Source organism: Xyrauchen texanus, chromosome 20, assembly GCF_025860055.1.
Source record: "Xyrauchen texanus isolate HMW12.3.18 chromosome 20, RBS_HiC_50CHRs, whole genome shotgun sequence".
Classification (NCBI taxonomy): domain Eukaryota; kingdom Metazoa; phylum Chordata; class Actinopteri; order Cypriniformes; family Catostomidae; genus Xyrauchen; species Xyrauchen texanus.
Window position 1 is genome coordinate 2,510,767 of NC_068295.1, and position 12,639 is coordinate 2,523,405.

A 12,639-nucleotide genomic window follows, 5' to 3' on the forward strand; every position below is an offset into this window, starting at 1 on the left:
TCACTTACTTTTTCCACATCACTGTGAGTGTTTAATGTGATGTGTTCAAAAAGACATGAATGATTATAATTATTTGTTTGTTAGCTTAAGCACATTGTGTTCGTCTATACTTGTGACTTTGATTAAGGTAAGATCACATTTTATTACCAATTAATGCTGAAAACCAGCTAATTTCAAAGGAGGTCACATACTTTTTCTTGCCTCTATATGTATTTCCTCGGGCACTTTTTGAGTCTAAATAGACGCACAATTTACATAATTTCAGTAGTGCACCTAATTGACAATAGTCATATACTGTTCACGTGTTGTACTTGCTATAGTTTACTTCCATGTTGCTTCTTTAATGTCAAATGTAAATCAAGTCAATTACTGAAACATCTGTGACACCTTGAGAATCAGATAGTATATGTGTGTGTGTGTGTGTGTGTGTATATATATATATATAATTATTATTTTATTTTTTAATTTGTGCAATTTTGCCTTTTTTTTAATTTTTTTTTTTTTTAATTCTAAAGAGATTTGTGCATAACTCATGACTCAAAATAGATGATGTACAGGGGTCACTGAGGTCATGGGTCACTAAACCGACAAGGTATGCGTGTAAAAAAAAAAAAACCTAAAGCAGTCCTACCCACTGATATCCTTCAAACATAGCACACAATTTGCACAGACTACATTTATGAGACTTCTACAGCACTAAATTTCTCCTTTTGTGTTCCTTGGAAGAAAAGAAATCATACAGTTTCGGTCATGAGAGTGATTATTTTACTGAATGGTTTATGCATCGTTTTTACCATGTTTGTTGTACCATGGTAGATGGTAAGCTGTACCAGGAGAAAGTTCAGTCCATGATGTACCTGCGACAGTCTAGCAGTGGAGGAAAATCCGCCTGCAGCTCTGTGGTGTCTCTCTCTCCCACCGTCTTCGCTGAAATGCCCACTGAAGGTGAAACACATCACTGCCAGCCACATTCACTCTAGCCCGGGGTCAGCACCACCGCCAGTCTCTTTAAAGCAGCAGACATATGATCATTTACCACCCGAACACTCGCTGATGTTAATGTCGTTTTCAGCTAAATATATTCATGCTCACTTTAAAACCGTTTCCATTATTCGCTGAAAATGACCTTGTCTGGCTTTATAGCTTTGAAACACATGAACTTTAGAGTGTACAAATCAATTACAGCACAGATCTGTCTCTGTAAAACCGCTTTGGAAAGAAGGCCAAACCAGAGTGCGTTGAAGAGGCGATAATGTACAAATTTTGTAAGTGTTATTTTTTTAAGTGTTAGTCTCGCAGAGCCAGGTGCATAGTGAAGAAATAGATGTAGGTTATTTATGAACTATTAATAAACCATTTTAACTAGGTTTAATCAGCCTGTATGATTTCTTTCTGACATATAACACATCCTCACATGTTTAACATCCAAAACTTTACAAATGTGACATACAGTATAAAATTTAAAACAATCAGAGATCTAATATGCATCTTTACTTCAAAATAAAGGCAAAGATATATATAAAAAAGTTTACTAATTGATGTGTCTCGGTCCTACAGTACGCCACTGTTCCTCCCCTGAGCGTGGAGATGAGGAGCTGTCACTGCGGCCTCCAAGCATCGGCCCCTCTCCACACTCTTCTCCATCCCTGACACCCCGCCTCACTCGTGGGAGCTTACCCGTGCATACCGAACCGGGCGAGGCGACGACCCTGGGCAGCACAGAGACCCTGAAACGAGTCGGTGATGAACAACTCCTAAGCAGCTGCGAGTCTGCAAAGACCATCTGTGATTCTCAAAATGTGTGCGGTGAGGAGGAGGGGGGCATCATGGGAAATCGAACACCCTCCATCAGCATAGAAGAGGAGCAGGAGGGGACAGCGAGCAGCCCGTTGGAGTCCGAGGACCATTTCGGTTGGACCAGCGAAGAAGCGCCACGCCGACCGGACAGCCTAAAGGGAATCCAGTCCTTTCATAGGAGTCACAGTAATCTGGCCAGTCTGGGTTTGGCGTTTCCTGCACCGAATGGCTCACTGGCTATCGCTCGCTGGCCAACTGTGGCTGATCGCCCCGCCCCGCCAGATGACTGGGAGAGTTACACATACTCACCCGGTTATGAGAGACACAGCAAAGCTCATTCTGGCAATGACAGGTACACATCAAACGTTGAAAGATTTTATATTATAGAAACGCATACAGGTAGATGCTAGTTTTCACTGACTAATTTACTTCCTTTTAATTACTTATATGGGTGATTAAAACAAGGGCAGTGTTTCCCAAAATCAAAAGAAGTCATTATATTTTCCATAAAGATAATTTAGCCTATTTTTAAAAAGACCATTAAGAATTTTGCATTGTGATATTATTTTCATGACAATTAATTAAATTAAGTTATCTGTAATCAATACATTTTGCTTTTGCTTTTTTTTTGGTTTCTATCAGATTGTCATTTTTGAATACAGTATTTTTTACCAACTTAATGTAGAAAATGCTATATCAGTCTGTTGGAAAAATACTGTATTTAAATAATTTTTGTCTTGTTTTAATCAGCATAATTTAAAGGTAGTAAAACAAATAATACAAAGACGTCCTTTATATGTAAATACTATATCATTTAAATTATTGCAATAAAAAAAATATATCGTTTTTTTGCATCATAGCAATGCAGAGTTGTTTTAAATGTGCTTAATTGGCTTTGATATAACAATGCAAAAAAAATACCACAAAATAATAATAAAGAAAATGACCCAAACATTTCTTTGCGAGATTCATCCATAAATTTAAATGTGTAAAACACAACTTGTGAACAAATGAGATGTGCATAGAATTTTTTTTTTTCTTTATTAAAAATACGTTACTACATATAATGTTACATATTAACATAAGGGGCAATATTTACCCCCTGGAAATGATTTTCTAGGGCATTTTGTTTTTCCTAACCATATGAAACACATGGCATGTCATTTATTTACATTCGAATAAAATAATGAATTCAAATATATTTATTAATTATAATTATCGCTGTTAACTAAAAAAAATCTATCAATGTCAGATACACACATAATGCTGTAATAATGTGCAAGATATCACCATATCACAATAAATACACTGCTAGGATACATTTTAAATAATTATCCGGTTCTTGTGTTACATAAATTAACGACAAGTGCATTTTTGTTCCCAGAAATTCTAAATATCTGGGGCATTTCTGTCAATTTTGCTGATATATTTTCGCCTGAACTTACAACTAAAATGAACGTTTATTTGACATAATATTTATATAATCAAAATATTCAGACTTTGTTAATTTGGCGATGCAAGTACGTATTCTGTCACTAGTGATCAAATATCGGGCCACATCAAACAGACCAATCCTTTGCTCTCTTTTTTTGGGTGTGAGGAGTGATTTGGTAAACAAGCTAATCTGGCCATTATTACTCTGATTGACAGAAGTCATTTTTGTGTATTGTTCAGGTCCAGTGCAGAAGACTGTCTGGTTCTGATCTGCTGTGGTCTGTATGATCTGTTGAGAGGAGTTCTGCTGCTGCTGCCAGATCTTCTGCTGGAGGAGGTGATGGATAAACTGATCCAGCCTGAAGCTCTGCTCGTCCTGGTCAACCACTCGTCTCCTCTCATACAGCAGGGCGTCATGAAGGTCCGCTCTCATTTATCTTTCGCTCTCTCTCTCAGCAGAGCTCTTGGGGAGACCGAGGGGACTCTTTACACATTAGATTTCTTCAATCCCAGACTAGCAAAAGAGATGGCAATCACTCTGCACATGCTCAGTAGAGTTCTCTCTCTGTGCCTGAGAGAAGGAAGTGAGCTCGTTTCACAAATATGTCTAAAGCTTTGATATCTTTGAAGTTAAACTGATATCTGTTCCATCATAAAATAAGGTTATTATTTTAAAGTTAACATCAAATGCAGATGCTAACACTGTCACTTGTTGCTTTTAAACTACATTTTATCATGGCTTTGCTGTCAGGAGCATTTGTAAAACTAGATATGAAATAAATGTGTTATGATGGAATTGAGTGATTTGCTTCTTTAAAATATGTACTAAAATATTTACTTGAAGGCTGTTCTTGACTTTAGTTTTTTCCTGACAGCTAAAAGAGTTAGTATCATATAAAGACAAAACCATTCAGATTCAGTAATATAGATAGTAATAATAAATATTAAGAAATGACGTAATTGCTTTAAAATGTGCTCTAATGTACAGTGGGTGTATATATAGGGACGAGTCAAAATATTTTTTTTGTTAATCAACATTACGGCACAAATGCTGTTTGAGCTTAACTTGAACCCGGAATATTCTATTAATGGTTTTATTAATGTTTAGTTATAAGGGTGCATGTTTTTGCTCCAGTCTCCTCTACTGTTTATCTCTCATCGGAAGCTTTGCTTTGCTTACTTAAGCAGATCTGAAAATAGTTGGTTGGTTGATTTTTCGTTTTATTGGCTGCTCTGAGGTAAAAATAGTGGAATGGAACTTTGATAATAGTTTTAATTTATTTATTTTTCATCTTATCTCATTTATTCATGGACAAACACTTGTACAGCTCTTGGACACATACTTCAGCCGAGCTCAGAAGGAGCAGAAGGAGAAGTTTCTGAAGAATCACGGCTTTTCCCTGTTGGCCAATCAGCTGTACCTGCACCAGGGCTCTCAGGGGCTGCTCGAGTGCTTCTTGGAAATGCTGTTTGGAAGACCGGTGGGGCTGGAAGAAGAGTGAGTGTACTAACAATCTGATTTCCACACAACTGACACTTTTAAAGATTTTGCACTATACTAACAGTTTTCAAAATACGGGCATAAAGTAGGTTGAAGCCTGTTTCTCCTGAGCTTTGCAGACAATTTGGTGAAATGCATTGTAATATTTATTTAAATGATCTTTTGCAATCATTTAGTATCATTTTTATTCATATTTAAATAGTCATATTTATTCAGCAAATTTATGATATTCGATATATATCTCGATAATTATTTATTTGCTCTGAAGTAGCATAAAAGTGTTTGTTGTTTTTTTTAAACAGAGAAACTGATGGTCAAAAGAATCATTATTGAAAAAGATGAGATTGGTAAAAGTAAAAAGTTTTTAGACATGTTGCGGTGATTGTTGAGGGTCAAAATGTGCTCAAGTGTTTTGAAAATAATGTCAGAATGCCAAAAAATATCTTAATGGTCCTCAGACTTCATTTTCATTATGCATAATATCATTTAATATTTTTTGTGTTTTGATTTGAGGTTAAATATGACCACTACAATTTCTCATGAGAATCACCTGCTCAAGTTAATGACAACTAATATTTTATTGTGCTCTCTTCTCTCCAGTCTGGATCTAGAGGATATGGAGAACATCTCTCCATTCAGGAAACGTTGTATCATCCCTGTGTTGGGTCTGCTGGAAAACTCTCTGTATGAGAACTCACTTGTGCATAATGCGCTCTGTGTGCTGCTGCAGCTCCTCAATGCCTGTCCAAAGCTGGCTGATATCCTGCTGGATCACGGCTTACTCTATGTGCTCTTCAACACGCTCTCCACACTCAACGGCCTAGAGAACGGGTAAATATTATGCCCTACTTTTGCTTTAATACGTGAGTCTATAAATTCACAATTTTTATTAAATTAATTTAATGTCAGTTTTGGGGAAGCTACTTTGAAACTGTTACTTGCCAAGATAGAAATAAAGTCTTATTAATTTAAAGTAGTTAAACTACAGTCAAGCTATTCTTTTTCAAAATTTATTTATTTGTTTTTCTAATTAAAAAGAAGAAGAAAAAAGAGTCTGGTATCTCAGCGATTATTGACGCTGACTATCACACCTGGAGTTGCGAGTTCAAATCCAGGGCGTGCTGAGTGACTCCAGCCAGGTCTCCTAAGCAACCAAATTGGCCCGGTTTCTAGGGAGGGTAGAGTCACATGGGGTAACCTCCTCGTGGTTGCTATAATGTGGATCTCGCTCTTGGTGTGGTGCGTGGTGAGTTGTGCGTGAATGGTGCACATAGCGTGAAGCCTCCACATGCTGTGAGTCTCCATGGTAATGCGCTCAACAATGTGCAGATTGACGGTCTCAGATGCAGAGGCAACTGAGATTCGTCCTCCGCCACCCGGATCGAGTCACTATGCCACCATGAGGACCTAGAGTGCAATGGGAATTGGGCATTTCATATTGGGAAGAAAAAAGGGAACAAATACAGAAAAAAAAATATATATATATATATATATATATATATTGCATATATCCAATCTACAGTAATATCCTCTTTTGCCAAGTGGATTTAAAATGATAATTGCAAGTAAGAAAATACAGTAAAAATCTAGTTTAAAATAACCGGGACACATTTTCCACTGTTTTTGAGCTACATTAACACAAGCAAGAATGACGTATAAGCTGCAATATAATAATATGCAATAATTGTGTGTGTGTGTGTGTGTGTGTGTGTGTGATAAAATAATATTAATACACAATAGTGATCCACAATGTTGAACTTGTGATAACAAACACAATAATTTTATGTATTTATAATATTGTTCTATATACAAGATATATATATATATATATATATATATATATATATATATATATATATATATATATATACACATGATTGATTTATTATTTTTTATTTATAAGCTGCAATAAAATGTACATAATAATTGTGTGTGTGTGTGTGAATAATAATCAGCAATATTTGATTTATTAAGCAAGACGTTATGTAATAATTTTTATGTATAAGCTGCAATGTAATATATACCCAATAATTATATATACATACAATTCATATACATATATACTGTATATAAACTATAATAATCAGCCATATTTACCTGCAAAAAAAATAAAATTACGAATACATTTATGCCAAGCAGGGACATCTTTGAACATTGTTGGCGTGATGTTGCGAATGGATTATTGAAGATTTGAATAGATACATTTAAATGGATAGTTTGAACAGACATTGATCTATGTGTTTTTGCTACTGAAGATTATATCAGAGACACTTTTACAATATCAAATGATTTATCTCGATGTTGTGTGCTCTGTAGAATTCCTCAGAATGACTACAGGCTGGTGGTGTGTGATATTCAGCAGTTGTTGGTGGCAGTCACCATCCACTCCTGCAGCTCTTCAGGTTCTCAGTACTTCCGCATCATCGAGGATCTCATCACGTTACTTGGATACATGCAGGCTAGCAAAGTTCGCCGCACACAAGGTAAAGGAAGTAACGATATTAGCACTAACAATGACAAAGAAATGTAACGTGAATCGTTTAGGTGGAATATTAAATCCTCTGTAATTCTGTCTGTCAGAAATGGCCATGGCACTGCAGTTCCGGGTAATCCAGGCCGCCATTGATTTCATTAAGACCACAGCCAATCAGGACCCTCAGAAATCCAGCAGTGGCAGCTATGTGCACGCCCCGACTTCGCCACATCATACGCTGCAGCAAAAGCGCAAAAGCATTGCGGGTAAGTTTTAGAGAGAAGAAGATTCTGTGTTTGTCATCGTTTGGGTCATTTGATTGACTTTTCAAGAGATAGTTCACCTAATAATGCAAATTCTGTTATCATTTACTCACCATCATGTGCTTCAAAAAACATATGCTGTTATTTTGTCAGCAAGGGATGACAAACTTGGAGAGTAAAGACACCGTTGTTTCTTGTGTTTTGGAACAAAGTGAGAGCCCGCAAATGATTTTCATTTTTGTGTGAACTATCCCTTTAAATTCCCTATATGTTCTTTATGTACCCTTGATATGACTTGTATCTCCATTCTTCTTGTCTTTAACCATCAGCCCTGTCACGCTTGACCGTTCATGTGTCTGTTTTGTATCATTCCCTCCATTCACATTTCCAAGGTTCAATAGGGCTGAAAGACTCCATAATCCCCCGTATCCCCCGGCAACACTACTGTTCATACGGCCTGATTCCTCAGCCCTCCCCGTTCACTTTCCTGTCCCAGGACTCCCCCCTCCCCTCCCCTACTGGAGCAAACTCCTTCATGTTCCTCTCAGGCGCAGGTAGTCATCGACCCTGTCTGCATAGACAGATGACAACATCCTCTCTGTCTCAGAGGGGATGTTGTCTGTGTGCAGTGAAGCAAGTGAAGTGCATGTCTCTAATCTGCCCAATGTCCAGGACTGCTGGTGCCTGAGTGCGTGTGTGTGTATGTGTGTGCGTGGAAATGTATGACACTGTTAACTTGAATGAAAAGAGACTAAGGAAATGCAGTTGAGCGTGATCTCCAGAGATGCACCAGGCTTCTAATCTTTTTTGTAGGATTCTCTGTCTGTTTGTCTCTCTGATTGTCTCTCTGAACACTGTTTACACCTGTTATTATCGTCTGTCTCTTGAGTGATTCGATCACAAGTGGACTGTGTATAAATACAGGTATAAATTAGGTCAAATGCATCTTATGATTCAACACTCAAAGCATTTTTTGAAGTGGAATGACCATGGCACCATCACTTTTATAATGTAAACACTTATTGTCTGTCTGTCTGTCTGTCTATCTAACTATCTATTCTCTCTATCTGTCTGTCTGCTTGTCTGTCTATCTAACTATCTATTCTCTCTCTCTGTCTGTCTGCTTGTCTGTCTATCTAACTATCTATTCTCTCTATCTGTCTGTCTGCATGTCTGTCTATGTGCATTTGATTGATTGATTGTTTGTCTCTATCTGTGTGACTGTCTATCTGTCTGTCTTACTATGTCTATCTGTCTTTATATCTGTCTGTCTGTTGCTTTTTCTATCTGTCTGACTGTCTACCTGTCTATTTGACTCTGTGTCTGTCTGTCTGTCTATGTATCTGTCTGTCTGTTCCTTTATCTATCTGTCTGTCTGCCTGTATTTATCTAACTGTATGTGTATATATATATCTGTCTGTCTGTTGCATTATCTATCTGTCTGACTGTCTACCTGTCTGTCTGTCTATGTACCTATATGTCTGTCTGTGACTATTTGTCTGTCTGTCTCTCTCTCTCTCTCTCTCTCAATCTGTCTGCCTGCCTATTCATCTACCTGTTTGTCTGACTGTATATTTGTCTGTCTGTCTTTCTATCTGGGCTAAGGTGGTTTACAATTATTTTCTCATGACACACTCATAATTTACTCTGTTCATTATGTATGTTGTTGTGTTCACTACATGCGTGTGTTTATCAGGTCGGAGGCGGTTCACTCTGGCTCAGTCGGACTCTTTGTTGACGCGGATGCGTTCTGTGGCCAGTGATGAGTTGACACAGATGATGCAGCGCCGGATGAGTCAAGAGAACCCCATCAGAGCCAGTGAGACAGAGTTCATCCAGCGGCTTCAGAGACTCCTGGTTCTGGCTGTTAACAGACTCATATATCAAGGTACCACACATAATGACATGGCATCTGCACATAAACATTAACAGCTGCAAGATTTTGTGCTTTATTGTTTGTAATTACAAGAAGAGTCATGTAGGCAAAACACAACTTTTCTGTTTCTTTTTTTTTCTCCAGATAACATCCAGGATTTCTTCGACCTCTTAAACTTTCCAGAGTCTCCTGATCATGTTATGGCCTTGCCGCTACCTGGCGAGCAGATGTTAGAGGAGAACGGCTCCACCCCTTCTACACCTCTTCCACCGAGCAACATGAAGAGCTTCCGCAAAGACATTCTCAAACTCATGATGGAGGGCATAAAGATTAGCTTGGTTAGCCATTTATAGTAGAATTTATATTAAGAAAGAAATATTTTCACTGTGTCCTAACTAGGAGTGGTACAACATGTTCTGTGCAAAATGATTAAATCACAGCTGATCAGAACATATTTGATGTTCTGATTTGGTAGAGTTAGTCTGTGCAACCTGACAATAATTAGAAGTCAAGTGACTGACAAAATGTCATGCTGGTTAGGACCAAAACTCCTATTAATATGCTGTACCCGGTTATGATAGAGTGTGTTATTTCCATTTGTTGTGTATTCTTAGGACAGCGCCGGGCGTGGTGGCGCCCCTCGCCATCAGTGGAGGAGAATCCTCTGGTCCTGTCGCGACACATTCAAGGTGCAGATCGGCCGCATTCTGGTGCACACGCTCAGTCCTGCAGTTCCTCTGGAGGATAGAAAGGAAGCACTGGAGTTTGTGCACGAGCAGAGCTACTCTGAGATCCTGAGAGAGAGCCTCAGTCCTGGCCTCGAGGTGAGGACGCAGAATAATATCGCCTGTAGCAAGCCGACAACAAACCATTTCTGTTTTCAGTGAAATTATAGATGTTAGATCTTAGTCATGGCTTTTGACTTTTGAAAAATATGTTTATTTTATGTAATTTTTTTTCCCAATTTGGAATGCCCAATTCCCACTGCTTAGTAGGTCCTCATGGTGGCATGGTTACTCACCTCAATCCGGGTGGCGGAGGACAAGTCTCAGTCACCTCCGCTTCTGAGACAGTCAATCCGCGCATCTTATTACGTGACTCGTTGTGCATGACACCGCGGAGACGCTCAGCATGTTGAGGCTCATGCTACTATCCACGATCCACACACAACTCACCACATGCCCTATTGAGAGCGAGATCCACATTATAGCGACCACGAGGAGGTTACCCCATGTGACTCTACCCTCCCTAGCAACCGGGCCTATTTGGTTGCTTAGGAGACCTGGCTGGAGTCACTCAGCACGCCCTGGATTCAAACTCACGACTCCAGGGGTGATAGTCAGCGTCAATAATCACTGAGATACCCAGACCCCAAACAAATGTGTTCTTTACATTTTCTCACTATTTCTTTGTCATAATTAGTCATTTTATTCTAACCAAAATGGCGTATAGTTTTAAAACGCGTTAGTTGGCCGATTAACGTGTCACTATAACAGAACACACTTTAACAAATCATTTAAAATATTTATCAACATAAACAAAATGTGAAAACGTTAGCTTCTTAAATAATAGCATATAATGAGTAAAATAAAGTATTAATTGAAGTAGTTTTCTAGAAGTTACTGTGCTGTGAATTCTTCATGCTTTAAAGATGCTTTACTTGTTAAATGTAATTTATTTATTTTCTTATCATGTTTTTGACAGCTGTATGTTTATTATTTTACTAGTTTATTCAAATATTTTCATTATCGTCATGATCATGGACTTTCCGTCTCGAATTCAGTACTGTTGGCAATTAACGTTTTCTTAAGTATTTCCCAGTGTTAGGCAAGTTACACAAACATGGTAATCCACTACAAAATACTGATTACTCCTTTCACATTCTAATCCAATTGTTCTACTGATTACTTCATTGGAAAATGTATCACATTGCAAATTACTTTACTTTTAAACTAGGATCTAAAAATTATTTTACAGAAAAGTTTTTTTTTCCGCTCCACTAATTTAAAATAATGTTAACATTTCCTCTCTCATCATCGCTGTCCCTTCATCTGTCACAGAAATTCAAACAGATATACATATGAGCATAATACATACCATAAAAGCAATCAACTTGATTAAAAGTCAGTAACTGTAGTCTGATTACAAAGATTTTAAATGTAATACTTTACCTTTAGCAGTTAGATAACTTATTACTCTGTAATCAGATTACACCTAACACAAGTAATTTCGTTGAGTAGATTATAACTGTATCGCAATATTGACATGCTGATCATTTTGTTGACAAAAATGTCACTTTTTTTTATTATGGAAACACTAGAGTCGGTGTTGATCTTGACATTTTTCTTGTTATTTGCTGACAGTGATCAGAGACGTGAACCTAATCAAAGAGCTGTTTTTGATCCGAGAGAACTGGGAGGAAGTTAATGATATTTCACTGGACTTGTTTTTTATGTGTGTTCAGCAGCTGGCAGAACTCTCGTCTGACATACAGTAAATAACCCACTGAAACATCCTCATAATGCTCGACAGCCTCTGCTGTTTCCATAGCAGCAGTGTCATCCATGGCTGTTTTTCTCCATTATAGACTGGCACAATGCTCTGTCACTAAAAAATAAATCAAATGAAGGCTTATCAGTTCCATCATCTTTTGGAAATATCTGTTCTGAGAATACATAAACAACAACTGAAAATAGAATAGTAGTATTTTGTGTTCTGATTGACAGGGACCCTACAAAGTGTTCACTGGTTCCTGCACACTGAGTAGGGGATACATATGCGTTCATTTGGACAGCTTGTGATGTCATCAAACTCAGCAACACTTGAGTTGTGCATATTAAGTTTAGAGTATGATAATGTCAAATGCTTATGTAAATACATTAACAAATGACCATACTTTCATTTTTAACATTTTCACTCTCTCACTATTGATTTAATTTGTCTCCCAACAATGTCCAACAGTGTATGTACTTGTTTCACAGGAGATTTATGTCATGAAAATTCACACCACAGTTTCATTTCCAGCACATCTCAAATTCTGTATTGCGTTTAATAGAATTCTGTGCTGGAAATGACTTTTTTAATGTTTTTGTCTTGCTAAAGCTAATTTCATGGCTAACATTTTATGGATCCTAAATACACACAAATAAATAATATTTTCATACTTTTTATGTAATCTGGCAAAATTACACTGGGTTCCCACTCGTCCTGGAAAACCTGGAATTTTGCAATACGGTTTTCCAGTCATGGAAAATGAAGAAATGTCCTGGAAAATAATGATTCGTCCTGGAAAGTT

At 37.6% G+C, this 12,639-nt stretch overlaps 1 protein-coding gene across 1 annotated transcript in view; it reads left to right on the plus strand.

Annotated features, from left to right (window-relative positions):
• Positions 1 to 12,639, plus strand: part of LOC127660628 (lysosomal-trafficking regulator-like) — a 112,747-nt gene that overhangs the window by 70,036 nt on the left and 30,072 nt on the right. The window contains exons 23-32 of the mRNA XM_052150970.1: positions 817 to 945; positions 1,558 to 2,149; positions 3,472 to 3,652; positions 4,560 to 4,729; positions 5,333 to 5,563; positions 7,049 to 7,215; positions 7,313 to 7,471; positions 9,165 to 9,356; positions 9,489 to 9,682; positions 9,959 to 10,168. Coding sequence (XP_052006930.1) covers positions 817 to 945; positions 1,558 to 2,149; positions 3,472 to 3,652; positions 4,560 to 4,729; positions 5,333 to 5,563; positions 7,049 to 7,215; positions 7,313 to 7,471; positions 9,165 to 9,356; positions 9,489 to 9,682; positions 9,959 to 10,168 — 2,225 coding nt within the window. The remainder of the gene's footprint in view (positions 1 to 816; positions 946 to 1,557; positions 2,150 to 3,471; positions 3,653 to 4,559; positions 4,730 to 5,332; positions 5,564 to 7,048; positions 7,216 to 7,312; positions 7,472 to 9,164; positions 9,357 to 9,488; positions 9,683 to 9,958; positions 10,169 to 12,639) is intronic.